This window comes from Manis javanica, chromosome 3, assembly GCF_040802235.1.
Source record: "Manis javanica isolate MJ-LG chromosome 3, MJ_LKY, whole genome shotgun sequence".
NCBI classification, from domain to species: Eukaryota; Metazoa; Chordata; class Mammalia; order Pholidota; family Manidae; genus Manis; species Manis javanica.
Genome location: NC_133158.1, coordinates 57,934,098 through 57,958,318, shown reverse-complemented (window position 1 = coordinate 57,958,318; position 24,221 = coordinate 57,934,098). Strand labels below are relative to the sequence as shown.

Genomic DNA, 24,221 nt, shown 5'->3' with positions numbered 1-24,221 from the left:
TTAAGGTAGTGTTGGGAAAGAACGGGCCATGGCAATGAAGGCATTTAAACATTTATCTTGGAATTTTCAAGGATGAATAAAAGAGACTGCTGGCAGATCTTAGGAATGATAAGTTCAATAGAGGAGGGACCTAGCACTTTTTGTCAAGATATACAAAAACTGAGTTAAACAGAGAATGCTGATGAAAAATGGTCTGATGTGACCAAGTTGCTAAGGGAAAGAGATGCTTCTAAAAATATGTGATGTAATTTAACATCCTAACTAGGACTCTCAACACTGAAAGGGACATGATTAATAATTCTGCCAGTATAACAGGAGTAAAACCGGACTGTTCCAGGCAAACCAGAAGGCAGTCACCATTTTTGTAGACAAATTCAGGGCAGAGTTTAAGGACTGTTTAAAATAGTGGTTCTCCACCTAGTCAGAACAAATGCCCACTTTTTATATCAGATATTTAGCAATGCCCCCTGTGCCATCCTAAAGCAAAGGTTGCTGCTAACCACCAATATGTATTCTAACCACAGGGAAAGCCCTAACTAAAATATTAAGTATAAATTTAAAAAAGCAAATAGTAACAATATGTATTTCAATATGTACATACTATTTCAATACGTAAATGCTTGGGCACAACAGAAGACATAATGAAATGGTCATTTTTGACCACTCATATGCATATTTGGTTTTAAAAGTGAATGATCAAAAACCCTGAACAAGTAGTACAGGAAAATGAAAGAGCACACGTACACAGGTGGATGCCTAAAAAATAAAAAGAATAAAAATTAGTGTTAGCAATGTCATTTGCCAATTATTTCTCAAAAAAGGGAGAAAAAGAAGAAAAAAAATTAATATAGTAAAAAAAAAAGCAGAGTTAGGATAAATAACAGAGCAGACATATAAAAAAGAAAGCATGAAATAACCTTAAAAGAAGGTAATAGATAAGCAGGTAATGGATGAAAAGATAAGTTAAAGACCACTGAAGTAGAGAAATGGAAAATAATGATGAAGCGTGGTGTCAAAAAGCTTCTATTTTATGACATAGGATCTTTCAGACCTCATCTATTCTTAAGTACTGAGATTCAGTCCCTATTATGCACAAAGCATTAGCCAGAGCTTCAACAAGAAGACTGATGTGTCTAATAAAAGCTGGTTAGAGGCGGAGCCAAGATGGCGGCGTGAGTAGGACAGTGGGAATCTCCTCCCAAAAACATATATATTTTTGAAAATACAACAAATACAACTAATCCTAAAAGAGAGACCAGAAGACACAGGACAACAGCCAGACTACATCCACACCTGCGAGAGCCCAGCGCCTGGTGAAAGGGGTAAGATACAAGCCCTGGCCCAGTGGGACCCGAGCACCCCTCACCCCAGCTCCCAGTGGGAGGAGAGGAGTCGGAGCAGGGAGGGAGAGGGAGTCCAGGACTGCTAAACACCCAGCCCTAGCCAATCGCACCAGAGCGCACACACAGTGCATGCGTGGAGGAGTGGAAACTAGGGAAACAGGGCAGCAAGACCTCTGAGTGGGTTCCGAAGCCGATGCCCCTGTGACAAAGAAAAACGAGTGCTTTTTGAAGGTCTTAAAGGGACAGGGATGCCACAGCTGGACGGAAACATCCCAGGTCACAGTTCAACAGCTGGAAATTCCAGGGCACTCCAGGCGCACTAACCCCCTGGGCAACAGCTCTGAGACCCCTCACGGAGGTAAACAGCCAAACAACCCCCTGTCCATTACCCCTCCAGAGCCCTGCCGTAGCAGATTAGGAGCCTGAGGCTGGCCACGCCCTCAGCAAGGGAGCTTCCTCCATACCAGCCGGGCAAGATATAAAGACCCAGTCTACACGCAATTGCCCAACACAAGCCACCAGGGGTCACAGTTGTCCCATTAAAGAAAGGCCAGGAGCCAAGTGGAAAGCTGATAGATGCGTCAATTGCATTCCACTTCACATATCAACATGAAAAGGCAAAAAAATTTGATCCAGACAAGACTAACCCAGACAGCTTTGGCATCTGCTACATATTCCCCTGAGAAGGAACCTGGGGAGATAGATTTAACCAGTCTTCCTGAAAAAGAATTCAAAACAAAAGTCATAACCATGATGATGGACTTCCAGAGAAGTATGCAAGAACTAAGGAAGGAGAATACAGAAATAAAACAAGCTCTGGAAGGACTTCAAAACAGAATGGACAAGATGCAAGCGACCATTAATGGACTAGAAAACAGAACAGGAACGCAGAGAAGCTGATGCAGAAAAAGATAAAAGGATCTCCAGGATTGAAAGAATTCTAAGAGAGCTGAGTGACCAATCGAAATGGAACAATATCTGCATTATAGGGGTACCATAAGAAGAAGAGAGAGAAAAAGGGATAGAAAGTGTCTTTGAAGAAATAATTGCTGAAAACTTTCCCAAACTAGGGGAGGAAATGGCCTCTCAGACCACAGAGGTACACAGAACTCCCATGACAAGGGATCCAAGGAGGGCAACACCAAGACACATAATAATTAAAATGGCAAAGATCAAAGACAAGGACAAAGTATTAAAGGCAGCCAGAGAGAGAAAAAAGGTCACCTACAAAGGAAAACCCATCAGGCTATCATCAGACTTCTCAACAGAAACCTTACAGGCCAGAAGAGAATGGCATGATATACTTAATGCAATGAAACAGAAGGGCTTCGAACCAAGACTACTGTATCCAGCACGATTATCATTTAAATATGAAGGAGGGATTAAACAATTCCCAGACAAGCAAAAGTTGAGGGAATTTGCCTCCCACAAATCACCTCTACAGGGCATCTTACAGGGACTGCTCTAGATGGGAGCACTCCTAAAAAGAGCACAGAACAAAACACCCAACATATGAAGAAGGGAGGAGGAGGAATAAGAAGGGAGAGAAATAAAGAATCATCAGACCGTGTTTATAATAGCTCAATAAGCGAGTTAAGTTAGACAGTAAGATAGTAAAGAAGCTAACCCTGAATCTCTGGTAACCACAAACTTAAAGCCTGCAATGGCAATAAGTACATACCTTTCAATAATCACCCTAAATGTAAATGGACTGAATGCACCAATCAAAAGACACAGAGTAATAGAATGGATAAAAAAGCAAGATCCATCCATATGCTGCTTACAAGAGACTCACTTCAAACCCAAAGACATGCACAGACCTAAAGTCAAGGGGTGTAAAAAGATATTTCATGCAAACAACAGAGAGAAAAGAGCAGGTGTTGCAATACTAGTATCAGACAAAACAGACTTCAAAATAAAGAAAGTAACAAAAGATAAAGAAGGACATTATATAATGATAAAGGGCTCAGTCCAACAAGAGGATATAACCATTATAAATATATATGCACCCAATACAGGAGCACCAACATATGTGAAACAAATACTAACAGAACTAAAGGAGGATATAGAATGCAATGCATTCATTCTGGGAGACTTCAACACACCACTCACTCCAAAGGACAGATCCAGCAGACAGAAAATAAGTAAGGACACAGAGGCACTGAACAACACATTAGAACAGATGGACCTAACAGACATCTACAGAACTCTACATCCAAAAGCAACAGAATACACATTCTTCTCAAGTGCACAGGGAACATTCTCCAGAATAGACCACATACTAGGTCACAAAAAGAGCCTCAGTAAATTCCAAAAAATTGAAATCCTACCAACCAACTTTTCATAGGCATAAAACTAGAAATAAACTTTACAAAGAAAGTAAAAAGGCTCACAAACACATGGAGGCTTAACAACACGCTCCTAAATAATCAATGGATCAATGACCAAATAAAAATGGAGATCCAGCAATATATGGAAACAAACAACAACAATAACACAAAGCCCCAACTACTGTGGGATACAGCAAAAGCAGTCTCAAGAGGAAAGTATATAGCAATCCAGGCATATTTAAAGAAGGAAGAACAATCCCAAATGAATGGTCTAATGTCACAATTATCGAAATTGGAAAAAGAAGAACAAATGAGGCCTAAGGTCAGCAGAAGGAGGGACATAATAAAGATCAGAGAAGAAATAAATAAAATTGAGAAGAATAAAACAATAGCAAAAATCAATGAAACCAAGAGCTGGTTCTTTGAGAAAATAAACAAAATAGATAAGCCTCTAGCCAGACTTATTAAGAGGAAAAGAGAGTCAACACAAATCAACAGAATCAAAAACGAGAAAGGAAAAATCACGACGGACCCCATAGAAATACAAAGAATTATTAGAGAGTACTATGAAAACCTATATGCTAACAAGCTGGGAAACCTAGGAGAAATGGACAACTTCCTAGAAAAATACAACCTTCCAAGACTGACGCAGAAAGAAACAGAAAATCTAAACAGACCAATTACCAGCAATGAAATTGAAGCAGTAATCAAAAAACTACCCAAGAAAAAAGACCCCAGGCCAGATGGATTTACCTTGGAATTTTATCAGACATACAGAGAAGACATAATACCCATTCTCCTTAAAGTTTTCCAAAAAATAGAAGAGCAGGGAATACTCCCAAACTCATCCTATGAAGCCAACATCACCCTAATACCAAAACCAGGCAAAGACCCCACCAAAAAAGAAAACTACAGACCAATATCCCTGATGAACGTAGATGCAAAAATACTCAACAAAATATTAGCAAACCGAATTCAAAAATACATCAAAAGGATCGTACACCATGACCAAGTGGGATTCATCCCAGGGATGCAAGGATGGTACAACATTCGAAAATCCATCAACATCATCCACCACATCAGCAAAAAGAAAGACAAAAACCATATGATCATCTCCATAGATGCTGAAAAAGCATTCGATAAAATTCAACATCCATTCATGATAAAAACTCTCAACAAAATAGGTATAGAGGGCAAGTACCTCAACATAATAAAGGCCATATAAGATAAACCCACATCCAACATCATACTGAACAGCGAAAAGCTGAAAGCTTTTCCTCTGCAATTGGGAACAATGCCCACTATCCCCACTGTTATTCAACATAGTACTGGAGGTCCTAGGCACTGCAATTAGACAAAACAAAGAAATACAAGGAATCCAGATTGGTAAAGAAGAAGTTAAACTGTCACTATTTGCAGATGACATGATATTGTACATAAAAAACCCTAAAGACTCCACTCCGAAACTACTAGAGCTAATATCGGAATTCAGCAAAGTTGCAGGATACAAAATTAACACACAGAAATCTGTGGCTTTCCTATACACTAACAATAAACTAACAGAAAGAGAAGTCAGGAAGACAGTTCCATTCACAATAGCATCAAAAAGAATAAAATACCTAGGAATAAACCTAACCAAGGAAGTGAAAGACCTATACCCTGAAAACTATAAGACACTCTTAAGAGAAATTAAAGAAGTCACTAACAAATGGAAACTCATCCCATGCTCTTGGCTAGGAAGAATTAATATCGTCAAAATGGCCATCCTGCCCAAAGCAATATACAGATTCGATGCAATCCCTATCATATTACCAACAGCTTTCTTCAATGAACTGGAACAAATAGTTCAAAAATTCATATGGAAATACCAAAGACCCTGAACAGCTAAAGCAATCCTGAGAAGGAACAATAAAGTGGGGGGGATCTCACTCCCCAACTTCAAGCTCTACTACAAAGCCACAGTAATCAAGACAATTTGATACTGGCACAAGAACAGAGACACAGATCAATGGAATAGAATAGAGACTCCAAACATTAACCCAAACATATATGGTCAACTAATATTCAATAAAGGGGCCATGGACATACAATGGGGAAATGACAGTCTCTTCAACAGATGGTGCTGGCAAAACTGGACAGCTACATGTAAGAGAATGAAACTGGATCACTGTCTAACCCTACACACAAAAGTAAATTCAAAATGGATCAAAGACTTGAATGTAAGTCATGAAACCATAAAACTCTTAGAAAAAAAAATAGGCAAAAATCTCTTAGACATAAACATGAGTGACCTCTTCTTGAACATATCTCCCCAGGCAAGGGAAACCAACGCAAAAATGAACAAATGGGACTATATCAAGCTGAAAAGCTTCTGTACAGCAAAGGACACCATCAATAGAACAAAAAGGTATCCTACAGTATGGGAGAATATATTCAAAAATGACAGATCTGATAAAGGGTTGACATCCAAAATATATAAAGAGCTCACACACCTCAACAAACAAAAAGCAAATAATCCAATTATAAAATGGGCAGAGGAGCTGAATAGACAGTTCTCTAAAGAAGAAATTCAGATGGCCAACAGACACATAAAAAGATGCTCCACATCACTTGTCATCAGAGAAATTCAAATTAAAACCACAATGAGATATCATCTCACACCAGTAAGGATGGCTAACATCCAAAAGACAAACAACAACAAATGTTGGTGAGGTTGTGGAGAAAGGGGAACCCTCCTACACTGCTGGTGGGAATGTAAATTAGTTCAACCATTATGGAAAGCAGTATGGAGGTTCCTCAAAATGCTCAAAATAGAAATACCATTTGACCCAGGAATTGCACTTCTAGGAATTTACCCTAAGAATGCAGCACTCCAGTTTGAAAAAGACAGATGCACCCCTATGTTTATTGCAGCACTATTTACAATAGGGAAGAATTGGAAGCAACCTAAATGTCCATCGGTAGATGATTGGATAAAGAAGATGTGGTACATATACACAATGGAATATTACGCAGCCCTAAGAAAAAAACAAATCCTACCATTCGCAACAACATGAATGGAGCTAGAGGGTATTATGCTCAGTGAAATAAGCCAGGCGGAGAAAGACAAGTACCAAATGATCTCACTCATATGTGGAGTATAAGAACAAAAGAAAACTGAAGGAACAAAACAGCAGCAGAAGCACAGAACCCAAGAATGGACTAATAGTTACCAAAGGGAAAGGGACTGGGGAGGACCGGTGGGAGGGGAGGGATAAGGGCGGGAAGAAAAGAAAGGTGGCATTACGATTAGCATGTATAGTGTTGGGGGGGGCACGGGAAGGGCTGTGCAACACAGAGAAGACAAGTAGTGATTCTACAGCATCTTACTATGTTGAAGGACAGTGACTGTGAACTTGGTGACAAGTAGTGATTTTATAGCATCTTACTATGTCGATGGACAGTGACTGTGAACGGGGATCTGGGGGGGACTTGGTGAAGGGGGGAGCCTAGTAAACATAATGTCCTTCATGTAAGTGTAGATTAATGGTACCAAAAAAAAAAAAAAGCTGATGTAAAGTCTAAACTTTAAGAGAAAGGCAAAGTGCATGGGAGAAGAGATGCCTCCTTGCAGCACCCCTTGAAGATGGCGAGTCTCAAGTTACAGCCAAAAGGCAACAGCAGATACTGGAGGATTCAAAGGCAGGGAGTAGTGAAATACATCTGAATATATATATATTTTTTGAGAAAGCATCTCTCATATTTATTGATCAAATGGTTGTTAACAACGATAAAATTCTGTATAGGGGACTCAATGCACAATCATTAATCAACCCCAAGCCTAATTCTCAATAGTCTCCAATCTTCTGAAGCATAATGAACAAGTTCTTACATGGTGAACAAGTTCTTACATAGTGAATAAGTTCTTACATGGTGAACAGTGCAAGGGCAGTCATATCACAGAAACTTTCAGTTTTGATCATGCATCATGAACTATAATCAAGTCAGATATGATTATTCATTTGATTTTTCTCTGAATATTTTTAAAAGGCATTTTACACAGCAACATGGACACTGGAGTGCAATACAAGTGGAATTGGGGAGACCATCTGGGAATCTGTGCAACAGGAAAGAGATGATGGCAGCCAGGTCCAGGATGGGGGCAGTGGGGCTAAGAAGGCCTGGGTGGGAGATGGTACAGCATGATTTGGTGACTGACTGGGGAAGAGGAGGGAAGGGGGCACTTGAGGATGACTGAGGTGGCCTGGCTGCCCTCCTTCCCAAGGAGACGTGGGCTGTCACCTATCAAGGTTTCAGCTGTGTTTTCCTGTGGGCCACCAAGGCCCTCACCATAAATGTGAATGGGCCTCTGCCAGGGGCTGCGTGTCACTGTATAAACAGAGCCTCACCCTTATAAACACAATGAACACCCTTATGAACACAAACTGTTCATTCTATAGTCTCTAATCAGGTAGGGAACTACAGAGTTCACTGCTGCAGTCCACTGTCACTGGAATGTACACGTATCTATCATTCTCATGCTGTGACACTCAACAAGAACATCCTTCCGTAGGTGGCCAAGCTCATCCCAGGTCAGGTCATCCCAAGGTCATCCCAAGTAGACATTTCAGGAGTTCTGTTTGGCCTCGAGGAATTGACGTACTAAGGAATCAGTTCTCAGGAGATTGAAATGAAATATCCACCACTTAGAAGGTGGACTATTTCCTGGTCATTCATGGATAAGGTAGTCATATATCCTACCCAATGAGTGCAAAGGAATGGTGACAGCAAGTTTTGCTTTGGAGGGGGGAGTAATTCAATAAATTGTAGCCAGTGATCTCTCAATTGTCTTAAATAAGTACTCTGAAGAGAAATTTAGATATGCTGCAGCGAGAAAATAACTTGTTTCCTTTAAAAGTCTTCTTTTAGAGGCCAAGACACCCAGATATCCCAGCTCATTGCTCTACAGCCACTTTCCATTGTGATGCCCCAAACATCACTGAGCCGAGGAGTACTTAAGTCATAAACACTGATTTGGTATCAATTTATCAGAAAGGAAACAAAGTAAAGTTTGCAGGTCTGATGTCCCGGGAGTCAACTGGCTGTCATCTGCTGTACAGATGTCTGATCAGAAGCCATGTGACAGGCAAGTGCAGTGTATGGGAAGGTTGTTTTAAGCATGGTTCTGGAGAAATTTAATGTACTAATAAGCAACCCATTTTTGTTGGAGATCATGGAAAATAATAGTGTATCAAAGACTAATGGAACACATTAAAAAAAACTGTGATCAGAACACTTGTACTAATCTATGCTTTAAGAAAAATAGAGGTAAAGTTAAAAAGATTTATGAGGCAAAAGTAACCACACAATATGTCCCTTTAGCTGTGGCTAAGGGGAGCAGTTCATCCAGAGAGCTACAAGCAGCACGAATATGGAAAAGCAATGATTAATGGGCAGAATCCGGTCCACTTACACTCCAGGCTTCATGCTTCAGGCCTTCCAGTCTTTTCCCAATCTGTCCTTCAGTTTTACTTCCCACTGCTCTCTGCCTCTACCCAGCAAATCCTCTACCCCAGGCCTGAATTCCCTCTGCTTTCCTCCCAGCCCCATCACTTGAAACACAACCTGCATCCAAATCTGACTCACTCTTCCAGGACCAGCCCAAGTCCCTTCTCCTCCAAGAAGACATCTCAGACCACTTCAGCTTCCAGATATCTCATTCTGCTCTGACTGGTACAGAGCTGATCTGCCAATAGTTTAGCAAATAAACCCTTCTGCCCTATGACTGGTTCTGTTTTTACATTAGCTTTTAATGCATCTGGGTCTTATTTGACCAACCAGGTTCTTGCATAAACGATTTGACAAAATATTTTGTCTTCCAAACAGTACCACATAAAGTCAGCACTTCATAAACACATCCTGATACTGAATCTTAGTTGCAATATAACAATAAAAAATGAGGTCAAGAAAGTCAATCCTTTGAGAACAATAACCAAATCTTGCTGCTCTTAGATCCAAGCACAGTCAGCACACTCAGTGAAATCTGATGAACAGAGAAGAGGCTAGAACTATGAGCAGTGGGGAAGGGCAGTGGGTAGAGATAGGAGAGGGCAGTGGAGGAATAAGAGATGGGAAGGAAAGGTGGCAGCGTCGGTGGGTAAAATCAAAGCTGGGTCAGCACAGGGGACTGGCATATACTGTGGAGGGAAAAAGAGGCAGAGGCACAGTCGAAGGTGAAAATGGAGGGAAGGGAGTCAGGCAAAGCTCTCATCCTTCAAGAACAGACTGCAACCAAGTAACGTGCCATCTAACTCTTCCGTGCAGCAAATAAGGGAGGCTTTTGCCAGGGCCGTCTTGACACACAACCATCTCCCAGCAAAGAGACAAGTGGGGCAAAAAGAATAATTGTCAATTCTACCACGTTTATATTGTTAACTTTGATGAGACAGAAAAAGACAAAAACTCAGAGCATGTTAAGATCCTGAATGGATTTAAAAAAATAGAGCAGATGCCCTTAAAAAAGGAAGGGTCATCAGGGAGTGTTATAGATTGAAATGAGTTTATATAGAATATCAATGGGAAATATAATCACAGTTCTTTAAGAAGGTAGGAAATTTATATAAAAGAAGATGGTACAAAAGAAATGAGAACATAAAAACAAAAGGAGAATCATGACAGTCATTCTTGAGGAATACAATTATTTAAAACTCAGCCAATATAAACAGACATGGGCTCAAAATACTTAATGTCATTAATCCAATCCAATGTGAAAACACAAGGGATCTGAGAAATCTGTCCCTGAAAGGCGGGAGTGGCAACAAAGATGGCCTGGGAGCATCTGTGAATTTGGAATCACCCAAGAGTGCTGGGGTGGGGGGGGCACACCAGAACAGCCGGACTAACGGCCAGTAGGGCCACTCTCCGCCCTTGAACCCCATGACAGGGGGCCACTCTCCCTTCTGCTGCCACGCTCCAGGCAGCCTGCTGCTCGACCCTCTCTCCCTCACACTGACGGGGAGCCTTGGCGTGCAGGACAGTGGCTTCATGGGGGTGTCCAGAGCAGGATACTGCGGGGCAGCTGGGGGCAGGGGGGAAGTGTGCTTGGGGGAGAGACAGGCAGGAGGCCAGCCTTCTGGAAGAGGAAAGCCTGGCAGATGGCATGAGCCCAGGCCTTGCTGTGGACAGTGGTGACTAAAGGACAGAGGAGAGACCCACTGGGCCAGCAGTGTGGCCAAACAAGACAAGTGGAGCTGAGGGGCAGAGGTGGGCTACTGTCTATCATTTCATGGGCCAAGGTGCCGTTAAAAGATCCAGCACACTGATCCCTCTGGTTGGGACCTGGGAAATGCTTTTTAGTTTCTCAGAGTCAATTTTTTGGAAATCGATGCTTAGAGATGGGAGATCATCTACTTCAGTGAGATTCTCTGCCTAAATCAAACCATGTCATTTTCTTCCTCGATACCCTTCAATGGCTTCCTGTCACCAGGGTCTAATGGCCACACATGGTCCCTTCTTGCCTGTCTCTCCAGACATATCCCCACTCCCCCTTAACTCATTCTGCTCCGGCCCTCCAACTTCCTCACTGTTGCTCATTCTAAACTACGTTTACCAAAAAAAACCCCACAACTCTTTATTTGGGGCTTATTTTTGGCTTCAGGATCACAGCATGACAAGCCAGAGTGATGGGAAGTTAACATCTCAGAAAAAAGCCCTCATGTAAGGACAGAGAAGTGGACAAATGTCCCAGTTCCCTCGCCCTCCAGGTGACTTTCAGTTCCTGGAGCCATTCTTCTCCCTTAAATCCCATGACATGGGGCCACTCTTCCTTCTGCTGCCACGTTCCAGGTGGCCTGCTGCCTGACCCCCTCTCTCACATATGGTCAGGGAGCGCTCAATTCTACTACAGAAGTTCTATTTGTTACTTGTTTATAGACTCTCTTTCCCAGTAGGAAGCAAACTCCAAGAGGGCAGGGACCCCGTCTGAGTTGCTCCACTCCATCTCCGGCCTGCAGCGTGGAAGGGGGCAGTGAAACAGCAACGCACAGAGGGAGTCACTTTTGCTAATGGGAGACATTCTAGGATGAGGGGACATGGCTTTGTTTTTTGGCAGAGGAAAAAGGTGGGCAGCCTCAGATCCCATTACCTACAGGGCAGGAAACTGGTGAAAGAATTGGGGTGGAGGAGGAATTTGCATAAAGGGTAGAATACCTAAGAGAGAACAAAAAGACTGATGGCCAAGGAAGGATCCAGAAAGGAGAGGGAAACTAGGCTTCTGTCCCTCCTATTTATTTATTTATTTCAAAGAAAACTCCCCAAAAGGAGGGAGCCCCTGGCCAAATCTATTCCCCAGTGAAGATATATTCATTATTTTTGAAGTTATTTATGAAAAAATGTTCGTTGATTCTTAAGCAGTTGGTTAGTGGCTTGGAATTTATTTTTCAAAGATGAAAATAAACTTTGTCCACTTTCCTTGAAGCTACTGCTCTTGCTACTCCTCTTCCCCTAGAACAATCCTTTATTTATTATCATCTCCTTTAAAGCTTTACTCACTGCCCAGTGCCCCAGACCTGTCAATCATGGATAGGTAACAATCCTAATCCATGTATTATCCCACATGGGACTCTCTTAAAAGTCAAAGGAGGCTCTATTTGTAATTACATTGGCAGAGCAGATATAAACTAGGATAAAGGGTCCCCCTAATGACGCCTGCTGTAGCTGTGGGCCTGCAAAAGGAACAACCACCTGGCAGCCATGTTTTATGCTCACTGCCCCACCCTGTACCACTGTACAGTGGACGGGATGGCGGCACCTGTCCTCAGGATGACCAATCCCAATCTTGCCAGCAACAGAGTAAGGGCTGAATGCAAGTTTGCTACACCTGCCTCTCTACACACTTTTTCTTGGCTTTGTTGCTGCTTTCTCACAACTTGTGTGCACATGCTCCCACCTGCCTTTCCAGCCTGTATCATGTACCCACTGCCAACTTCAGCGGCATCTCTGTGTTGCTTAGTTGATATATTCTTAGTAGGTGGGTCATAAAGGAGAGATGTGCTTATCAGATTCCATGAATTAGTTCAGGAACATTATAATCAACTAGTTAGTAGGTGTGACGGTTAATTCTATATGTCAGTTTGGGCTACAAGGTGCCGAGATACCTGGTCAGACATTGTTCTGGGTGATTCTGTCGGAATGTTTTTGGATGAGCATAACTTCAAATAGGCAGATTGAATAAAGTGGTTTGCCTTCAGTTTGCCTTCTGTGATGTGGGCCTCACCCAATCAGTTAAAGGCCTGAATAAAACCAAAAGGCCTACCCTCACCCAAATAAGGGAGAATTCCTCCTGCCCAACTGCTTTTGAGCAGGGATATGGTTTTTTTCCTTGCCTTTGACTCAAAAAACATCAACTCTTTCTGGGTCCTGAGCCTGCCAGCCTTCGGTCTAATCTATGTCGGTTCTCCTGTTCTCAGGCCTTTGGATTTGGACTGAAACTACACCATTGGCTCCCCTGGGTCTCCAGCTCCAGACTGCAGACCTTGGGACATGATGGAAGCCATGATGATGGAAGCCAAATCCTTGTAATGAATCTCTTTCTATACATATATACATACATGTATATATACTCACTATCTATTGTTCTGTTTCCTGGAGAACCCTAACACTAGGTATAAGCACTAGCCCACCAGTTCTTAAAGTACAGGTCCCAGGACACAGCAGTAGCAGCAACACTAGGACTTGTTAGAAATGAAGATTCTCGAGCCCATCCCAACCTGCTTAAGTCAGAAACCCTGGGGCAGGGCCCAGCAGTCTGGGGTTCCAGAAGCCCTCTTGGCGGTTCTGATGCTCAACTTGAGACTCACGGTCCAAGGCTAAACATTTCACAGCTGCAACTGAATCCTTCCTTGCTACTCAAAGTGTGATATTTGGGCCCACAGCACAGGCATCATCTGGGGGCTGGTTAGAACTGCAGACACTCGGGTCCCACTCTAAACCTGTTCAATCAGTTTGCACTGAACAAGATTTCCCAGGTGATTCGTGTGCCCCTGCGTTTGCACTAAACAATGAGTCTGGGCCATCCTGCGGCCTGGATCTCCTCTGCGCCCACCAGGCTTGGCTTTCCCTGGGCTCCTGAGTGCACATCCTTAAAATCAACGCTCTATTACTTGAAGTGACTTAAGTGACTCTCTGTTTCCTGAAACACAAAGAGCCCTCTCAAACTCAGACCACCAGGTCTGGGGCACATTTATTATTTCAGTACCTCCCCTCCCGCCACCACATGCCCTAGCCTCACTGTGGATATGACTGCCCAGGACTCCTCACCACCTTGTTCATACATGTGGGTTTCTCTTCGTTTTTCTCTGCATTAGCTTTGTTTATCCTTACTCCAATAGGAACACCTAGAGCTGTGCTGTCCAATATGGAAGGCATTAGCCACATGTGGTTACTGAGCTCTTGAAATATGGCCAGTCTGAACTGAGATGTGCTCTAAGTGTAAAATAGACTCCCAATGCTGAGGAATGTAAAATATCTCATTAATCATTTTTATGCTGATTATATATTAAAATTATAGTATCTTGGATATATTGGGTTTAGTAAAATATTTTATTAAAATTGATTTCTCTCCTTTTTTAATGTGGCTACTAGAAGGCTTAAGATTACATATGTGGCTCACATTATATTTCTATGGACAGTGCTGTGTAGAGAACAGGCATGTGGCCACTCCATTAGGGGGGACGCTCCTGAGAGGGGGTGCCAAGTCTCTTCCCTGCTCTGCACAAAGCCTGTGAGCAACCCTCTGGAGGCAAGTAGCTGTCAGGACTGGCTGCAGAGGGCCTTCCCAGGGTCAGACCAGGGCTGCATCCCACTGCAGAGTATCATGAATGGTCCTGGTAAGGAGAACCATGGAGAATACTGCATGTTTCTTGGCCCCAGTTACCAAATTGGAAATCAGATGAGGACACTTTCTCCTCTACTTTCCTGAAGGGATTTCCCTCTGGAAGTAGTTCTCAGGACATTAATACCAGGTTCAAATATTACAAGGCTACCATTGACTGGATGCCTGCTTTTTGCCAGTGCTGCACTGATCCTTTTGCAACCCCGAGGGGCAGCCATTAGCTCTAGTTTACAGGAAAGGAAATAAAGCTCCGAAAGATTAACTTCCCCAAAGTTAGAAATCAGTGGAGCTAACATCCAAGACCGTTTGACAATACTGCCTTCTAAACTTGACCACTAGGGGGTCAAAAGGCTCCACATATGAATTATACTCTTAATTCCAGGACCTCTGTTCTTTGCGAGTAAGAAGCCTAAGTAAGAAGCATAGTGCAGAGAATTGACAAGAAGGCAGGTTTGCTGCTAGATTCTCTTCTAAGAGTCTGGGTTAGTCTGGTAGAGTCAACAGTTTATCATGGCAGAAGGACCAGTGTGGATCCTTCTAGGCCCGAGGTCTGTGGGGTGATCCCAAACCACACATTGGCTGAAACTGGCCTTTGGCGCAGAAGCAGAGTATATCCAGGGCTATTTACGTTTAAAGACGCAGCAGCCTTTAGGTCATTCTCCATTTCCTAGTGCTAGAAGGCACGGAACCTCTTAAACGGTCTGGGCCTGAGTCTCCTCAAATTAAAACTAAAGAGCAGGCCTCAGCCCTTCCTCATTATTTTCTCCTTCCTGTCCCAAGTACCACAACCTATCAAAATTTTTCTACTTACTTGAGGCATCAGATCTCATTTTCTCAACAATGGAAATTGAAAAGAAGTTTAATTTTACCTGAGTTTTATTTAACTCTCCTATACTCCTAACCTACTTCACTCATTTAAAAGGGATCATAGAAAAGAAGGGCTATCCTAGTTGTAGACACTACTGAATTCAAAACCTTTATTCTGCAGAAACAGAGGGCAGGAGCCTTAAGGTCACATATCTGATCAGCAAAAGCTGGGACCAGAACCTTAGGCCTCTGACTTGTATTTCCCTGTATTCCCAGGTCCAAACAAAAAATCAGAAAAGAGGCATTACAGACTATTTGTGTCCCCACCGGAATTCCATGTTGAAGCTCTAACATTGAGTGTGACTATTTGGACACAGGGCCTGTGAGGAGGTGATAAGGTTCAGTGAGGTCATAAGGCTGGGACCCGAATCCAGTAGGGCTAGTGCCTCACAAGAAGAGAGACCCTAGAGGCAGCTCTTTCCTCCACGGGAGGACACAGCAGAAAGGCAGCTATCTGCAAGCCAGGAACAGAGCCTTCACCAGAAACCAGACCCTTCTGGGCCTGGATCTTGAATTTCCAGCCCCAAAATTGTGAGAAAATAAATTCCTATTATTTAAACCAAGAAGTCTGAGGATTTTTGTTATGGCAGCCTGAGCTGACTAATACAAGGGGATATAAAATGATTTTTATTTGTGGGCCTTACTCAAAGCATGGGCATTGAAAAGTGCACAATGTAGGGGAAAGCAGAGAATTGGAACTGGCCGAGACGAGGGCCACTCAGGGACTCTGACCGGGGCCACTTCCCATCTGGAATGTCCCAGCCCAAAGGCACTCGAAGGTCATTAAAAGGAACGAGTCACTCAGTTAAAGAATTCAGGGAAAGCATCCAAACTACGCACATTCTGTTCTGTGAAAGAGCCTGTCTGTCCTCCCTAATGTAGGGAAATAGGGAAAACATTGGCCCAGGTGTACCTCACCCCATTCTGGAGCCTTCCTGGCTACCTTAATCCTTATATAAAGTGTCCCCTAAAAACATGGTAGGGAGGACTATCTCCTGAAAGAAGAGAAAGTGAGTCTGACTCTCTGGTTTATAAGGCTTTAGAAAGATCTGAAAGGACAAGGAAACCTGGTCATACTTCTGAGGGTCTAACTAAGCCCCGTGTCTTTTCAGATGTCAGGCCTTGAAGCAGCAGCTGATGGCCTCAATTGCACAGGTATTCACAAGTGCAGCAGCTTCAGCATGCGAGGACATACTAGCAGAAAAGAAACAGTGTTATTTACTGTTAAGGTTTTTCCTGGAAGTTTTAAAGTGAATAGAATTTTTTTAAGTACAAAGGGGAAAAAAACCAACAAAATAGCTAATAGTTGTTATCACAATGGTGTGTTTATTTCCTACATATTTTTCTGAGTTCCACAGAACTTTTTATCATGGGCATGATGTGCTACTTTATAATGATGGTAATAAACATTGTTTATTCATTCTCCAAATATTTCAGCATCTATCATCTGCCGGGAAGTTTTCTAGATGCTAGCAGTAAACAAGATAGTTTCCCTCCTCCTAGAGCTTCCATTTAGGGGAATGGAAGATATAACAACGCATAAGGCAATGATGAATCCCAGAAGAAAAACTTCAGGTGGAGTGACCACGGAGAGTCCTGGGGATGGGGTGGCCCGGAGGGGTTCTCTAAGGAGGGGACACATGAACAGCGGCCTGAAGGAACTTCAGGGCTGAGTGAGGCAAAGGGCTGTGGAAGGAGCTCTTCCTTTAGAGAGGGAGCAGCAGGGTGAAGGCCCTGAGGCTTGCTCAAGGAAGAGCAGAGAGGCCAGCTTGACTTGGTGGAGTGAGCAGGGCAAGGAGTGGTAGGAGGTGGGTCAGGGGAACAGGCAGGGGCCAGACCAGACAGGGGACAGGGCTTTGTAAGGGGTCTGGTCTTAGTCTCAGGGTGAGGGGACGCCACGGGAAGGCTGGAGCAGGAAAGTGAGGTGACATGTAATTTGACAAAGTTCTCCTGGGATGCCTCCCCTGTTCGCAGGGACCACATTGCCCCCTAAGATGCAAATAGTTCAGGATGGGTGTGCTTTCTTTTGTGGGTTCCTCTCCCAAGAGAAGGTGGAAGCAGGAACTGCAGGCCTTGCATCTCCCACCTGGGATCTCACCTCCTGGGACTCACCTTCTATGGTCAACTCCACGGTCACCTGGCGGGCACCACTACCATTGCTGGCTTCACAGGTGTACTTTCCACTGTCCTCCTCACGGACAGCACGAATCACGAGGCTGAAAGTCCCCCGGATCCCACCGTCCAGCAGGAAGCGGCCCCCACCAGTGATGGGCTGCCCACTTCTGTGCCATGTCACCTGGGGCTCAGGGTAACCCCGGACCTTCAAGGAGAAGAAGAAAGGGTGAGAGCTTGTATTCAGTGAGTACTCTCTCTGTGCCCTGTGGTGTTCTGGTGCTTTACATGTGTGACTCATGTAATCCTCGAGCCATCCCTTGAGGCAGATAGTATGTTCGTTCCTGTTTTGGAGAAATGAGAAAATTGAGGTGCAGGGAGCTTTAGTAGATTTCCCAAGTTCTTGAAGGGAGAAAGTGGCAGAGTCAGGCATCCTGGCTCCAGAGCCCACCATACAGGTGACTCAAGCCTGGTTGCATATAAGAATCCAGAGGGAGCTTTAAAAAAATACCAGTGCCCAGCTTCTACTTTGGACCAGTTCAGTCAGCATTCCAGGGGGTGGAGACTGAGCACAGGACTCTAGACCAGCGCTTCCCTTTCTAATATGCAAATCAATCACCTGTTAAAACGCAGATTCTGCCTCTATGTGTGTGGGTGGGGCCTGAGACTGCGCAATTCAGAAAGTCTCTCAGATGCTGCTGAGGCTGCTGGTCCCCCTAGGACTCCCCTGGAGCTCTGGACCTGAGTTGCTGGTATGGCAGCCATTGGCCGTATCTGACAATGTAGCGCTTGACATGTGGCTGGTCCACATGGAATTGCACACTGTAAATTATGTACAGGATTTTGAAGACTAAGTACAAAAAAATAATGTAAAATTATCTGATGCTTTAAAAATATTGATTGCATGTGGAAATGATAGTATTTTTGACGTGGTGGGTTAAATGCATGGTTAAAATTAATTTTCCCTGTTTCTTTTTTTTAAAATGGTTACCAAAATTGTTACATGTACGTACCTCCCTTGAATATATGTTTTCTTGCGCTGTATGGCTCTAGATTGCTCTTTCTCTAGGAGTAGTTAGCAGCTAACGTCTGGGGAGTGCTAAGTGTTAAACACTTTTCAAAGTACCTGATTCATCTGAGCCTGATAACAACTTGTTCACAGAAAAGACATTTCCCCAAAGAGGAAAAAATACAGAGAGAAATTCCAAGAAAAGAAATCACCTTGAGTTTCAGAGAAAGTAAGTTCCCCAAGGGCCCCAACACCCCTGAAACACAACAGGCCCTTTGTATGGACCTGTCTCAGGAGGAGTAGGGCTCAGACTGGCTTATACAGCCTGGGAACCAGAACTGGGGGATTTTAGCACTGGAAAATGCACAGAAGATATCACATAAGTCTCCAAAGAAAGAAGTTATTTGCGTTACAGAATGGTGGTGGCCAACAGCTTTTAGCCACATATTTACTGCAGGCAAGAGAGGAAGGATTTGGATGCAGCAACACCAAAATTCAGGGGATGACCCCAAAGGAAGCTGCATTTAGAAAGAGAGCTTCCCATGACCTACAGCAGTAATCCTCCTCACACCCCCAGCAAGGTCAGAGAGGACGCCAGTAAGCCCAGGGGAGAAAACAAGAGGAGAGGCAGTACGTGTGCGCACATCTGGGCCCCGACACAGAGAGCCCCCAGGTGTGCTGGGGGGAGACCGAGGTGTGCTCAAAGCAGCAGCCACTGTCTCTGTACTGTGCCCACTTCCCTTCCCAGGTGCCCAGCCTCTCCCTCACCCTTGGACCTGTTTCTCAGTAGCCAGGATGCAGATGGCTTCCCAGGGAAGGAAGCCTGCAATCACAGGGAAAACCCCCAAGGCGAACAATCCCCTTCGGTTTTCCCATGTCACCCCTGCCAGTTTTTGAACCTCACAGGCCTGCCTGTCCATCCTCACTAATTTGTAGTCAGGCCTAAGTGAAAAAGAACAATGAAACAAAACTCCAACTCAATACTCCCCATCTTATTTACAATTTCTGGAAATAAACAAAAAAATCTCTTTCCTATCAAAATCTAAATTATACTCATGACAGAGCTGGAGAACTTGGGAGGGATGTTTAGATTCTGAAATCACCTCCTCCAGAAGCAAATAACATCTAAAGGCATTGCAGCCTCGCCAAAGCATACGTATCCTATCCTGGGTTGACGGTGCTGAAGGGGACCACATTCATGTGGGCAGATAAGGCCTCACCGCTGTTATGAGACAAAGTGTTAACAGTTGTCTGTGGGTCCCTCCTCTTCCCCTTTGACTTAACTATTACTTTCTGATATTTCTGCAAAGACCTGTCCATTATAAAGTAGAAAGAAAAATTAATGAAAATGTGTGTTCATTTTATATCGGTGTGTCTGTATGAAGAACACACAACACAAACATGCATTAACTTGTTGAGGCCCTCTGGTATTTCTATCCAGTAATGGAAGTAAAAGCACTATACACACAAACATCATGCATTTTTGAAGGTGATAAATGTCATGTGCCCATATAAAATCATGTCATCTTATGGCACTATCTTGGCACAAAGGTTCTTGCCAAGGAACACCAGACAATTACTCTGTTAAAGCTTATTTTCAGAAAACAAATAAGAAGCTCCTACAGAAGGAAGTCCCTTGGGAGTCTGGTCAGACAGTGAACTTGCAAATCATCATTACCTTCTCCACTGTCAGACAAGGCCAGCCTAACCTCCAGAAGGTGATTACACAGCCTTCTGCGAGCTTCAGAGGAAGGGAGTGCAGAGCAGTGTAACCGGGTGGAGATAAATCATTAACTGCGTTGCTAGCATTCCATTAGCTGTCTTCTGGCCCTGCGGCAGAGCCAACTCTGGTGCCCATCAGGCCCAGAGGCATCAATGATTAACTGGGGACACTGCAAATGTTCCACAGCTCAGGGACAGGCTCCCTCTTTCCCTTTCACACACACACACACACACACACACACACACGTATACACACGCACACCAAATCTACCTCTGAAATGTACTTTTAAAATAAATATCGAGGGGTTTTTAAATGTGCTGGAAGCAGCAACTCTTAGAAAGCTGCATTTCTGCAGTTTGCAATGGGCCTTCTGTAGCACCTTGCATTTGAAGCAAAGGCAGGAATTTCTGTGACCTCACTCAGTTCCAAGGTCAGAAAGATTTGCAGCTCCAATCCTCATCTTCCCAATACGGGAAAAATGTGTTCAACTGTTACCTAGATTACCTAAAAATTATGCAACTTCAAGTAAACCCATTTTTACTGCTGACCTATTATCCTGGGCTCTTGGGCAGGGAAGAAAGGGAAGGAAGAGAAGCCTGGGTTCACATCCTTGGGAAGCATGACAACAGCCCTGCCCTCCCTGGGCGCCTTACCTGCTTTTATCACAGGCCTTCAGCCAAGAAGCAACAGCTGGGATTTTTATAGCTTGGTCCAAGAACACACTAAAAACCCACTGATACTTGAGTTTTCAGAGGGCCTCCTCTTACAGAATCTTATTGAATTCTTATAGCCCTGTAAGAGGAATGTCTTGAGTTGTGTTCCCCAGAAGCAGAACCTGCAATAGGATTCAGGAACCCCCGCCTGCAAATCCTTAGCCAAGACACATCGGCTGGGAATGGGTGTATAGGCCTGGTGATGGGAGGTCCAGGTAGGGCACCAATGCACCTGTGTCAGCAACCAAAGCCAATCATGTCCTTGAGCCAGTAGAGTAGAGGAAAGAGGCCTGCAGAAGGGGCTGACCTGCCAGGGACCTCACGTGGCAGGTAAGTGGACATCGGGAACCAGGACCATGGTCTTGGTCTCCAAGCTGAGTGGCTGTCTCTCTGTGCCCCGTTGGAAAGTTGTGTTTTCAGTGGGACAAAGCATTGATATGTTTCTACTCTCTGACAGACCATAAATCCCTTCTAGATTAAAGCAGTATCTGCTCCCAACTTTGGAAAAGAGCGAAAGGGTTCAGAAGAGATACGGTCATGCCATAAGCAAATCTTGGACGGTCCCCTTGGAGTAACAGGACAGTGCTACAGACTAGGCTTGTATCCCTCCAAAATTCTTACGTTGAAAACTAATTCCCAGTGTGATGCTATTAGCATAGGGCCTCGGGCGGGGTGGTGATTAGGTCATGAGGTGGCGCCTTCATGAATGGTATTAGTGCTCTTATAAAAGGGACCCGAGCAAGCAACCTTACCTCTTCCACCATGTGAGGACACAGTGAGAGAGCCATCTATGAACCAGCAAGCAGGCTCTCACTAGACACTGAATTTGCTGGTGCTTTGATTTTGAACTTGCCAGCCCATAGGACTGTGCAAAGTAAATTTCTGTTGTTTAAGTCATCCAGTGTATGGCATTTCTGCTCCAGCAGCCCCAAGTAGTCTAAGATAGATAGATGTCTATCTTAAGGTGTCATGCATGCACCTAAGACAGCCCTAGTAGAATCTGCATGACACAGAGAAGAGAGCATGCAGGCCCGGCCAGAGTCTGGGGTCTGGCTTGGCTACCTAACCCCTTCAGGTTGTAATTCCTTCTTTCATTGAAAAGGAAACAGCTCCTAATATCTAAGCTCCCTTCCATCTCTGAAGCAGTTGGTTCTAAAGAGTGACCCACTTTGCTTCTGAGGAAGTCCTCAGAAGTCCTCCCCCTCCAGCCTCCTCTGGGTCCAGCCCACAGCCTTCAAAGCCTCTAATCCTCCTTATGGGAAATCCAAGTGACCACAGGAGAAATGCTCACCAACGTGAGCAGGCGGACCTGACTTTTCACTATAATGAACAGCCCACAGAGGGTCATTCTAAGGAGAATCATATTTTTACCACACTAACCACATTTAACTGGAGGTTGTGTTCTTAAGCAAGAGCCCAGAATCAAATAAATAAAAGGCATAACCAACAACTTGTCATAAAAATAAAGATATAGTAACCATAACCCCTATAATAATTTAAAATAGTGAAACTGTGTTCCAGCTCCATTAAATGTTCTCAGAAGCCTTTATGTCCTCAAAAGGCCTTTAAAGGGAATGGGGGCTCATTCTGCATGTGCTGGATGATGAGAAGAAAGTTGGGCTGCAGGTGCCCGGCTGCTCAGCTGTTGCATTACACCCACCTGTCATCTGGAGAGACACTTTTTCAGAACCTGGTGCTATCTTGAGATTTATTTAATGACTGAAAGTGAAACATTCTTAAGGGATCAAGTCTCTAGACTTTTCTCTGACATGTGTGAAGATGGGCTTTCAGTCAATTCCAAGGTGCCCAGGACAGGCTACCACAGCCTGAACCCAGAGCCACGGCAGGCTCTCTATCTCCACAACCCCAGCAGGACTTCGAGCAACACATCTGCCTTCTTAGAAAGGGGGTGATTTTGCTGTTTTTGATGCCCTCCTGCCAGCCTTGAGTTCCTGGGCAGGCCTGTGTGTGTATGTGAGCTGCGGGCCCACACAGCTGCAGTGGCCAACTTACCAGCCAGGTCTGGGCAGGGGACGCAACTGAGGCTCTGCCCGTGTTAAAGGGAGATAAAGGGAGATAAAGGAGATATCCCTTTATCTGCCGAGATAAAGGGAGAGCAAAAGGAGAGAAGCCAGGACTGCACTGAGGCCAGGGTGAAAATTGGAAAGCCCAGCAAGACCCTGGAGAGTTGGGAAGGTACACAAAGAAGCCATGAGCTGTGAGCTGAGAAATCCTCAGGCTGGAAACAAGGAACTCATGGAGTCAATAAGTATCTGGATATTTTGAGTAATTGAATCGATGCTGGGTAAGGCTAAGCCTGGAGGATGGGACCCTAAGGAAACCAGCTGGACAAAGCTGATCCTGCAACATGATGTCTACTGCTTGTAACTGCCTGCCTGCCTGTTGCACAGGACTCTGAGCTTCTTATGGTTTCAAGGCAGTTTCTTCTATAATAAATAAATCCTCCTATGATAAATGACTAGAACAGGGCTGGTGAGTAGAAAACGGAAAGCTACTAAGAATTAAATCAGTGGTGCTGAGGACTTAGCTATAAAGAATCCTCTCCCCATCTCCAAGTATAAGCTCACTCAGATAATAAAGGAACATGGTGTGCAGGAGAATTAAAACATTAATATCCCAGACAAATTAGATTACCAAAAATGTCTATAAAACTTACATCATGGGTGTATTATGAGGGTGAAGAGTGAAGGATGAGCCAGGGCATGGCATGACCAAGCTCAGGGGCCTGTGTCTGTGTCAGCAACTGGCACACAGCCTCACAGACAGGCAGGCACTTAATTAAGGCTTTGAATAATCCCATTGCCAACAGTCAAAAGCCTTAAGTGAACCCACAGAATCCAGCAGAGATCATACCAGCTAAAAACAGCAATTAGTGAGAGTCTTAAAGTGCTGGATGCCCCCTGCCCCTGGTTCAAGTTGTGAAAGAGGCCAAAAGTGGTTCCATGAGCAGTAACATCAGAATGTAAAGAACCTTTCCCAAACGGCCCAGCAAATGCAACAGGGGTCTTTGGGGACTGAAGATGAAAGACTTTCTCTGTGATTAGCTTCTTTCACTTTCTACAGCAAGTTTTCTTTCCAGGCCCAAGACAGAGACAGCCTTACACCCCTATATCTCCAAGTCCGAGAACTTGTTTCTTCCACTGAGAGCACGAGGCAGGTTACGCCTCAGGCTCTTCTGAATCTACCTTAAAAAAATCGATTTCCTTTTATCTAGGTCAAGTGTATCAATGACT

The 24,221-nt window shown here is 44.0% G+C and overlaps 1 protein-coding gene across 3 annotated transcripts in view; it reads right to left on the bottom strand.

Moving 5' to 3' along the window:
* Nucleotides 1–24,221, bottom strand: part of MYLK (myosin light chain kinase) — a 280,349-nt gene that overhangs the window by 122,254 nt on the left and 133,874 nt on the right. For all 3 annotated transcript variants that reach the window (XM_073231525.1, XM_073231526.1, XM_073231527.1), the window contains exon 3: nucleotides 17,523–17,730. In XM_073231525.1, the coding sequence (XP_073087626.1) occupies nucleotides 17,523–17,730 (208 nt within the window). The remainder of the gene's footprint in view (nucleotides 1–17,522; nucleotides 17,731–24,221) is intronic.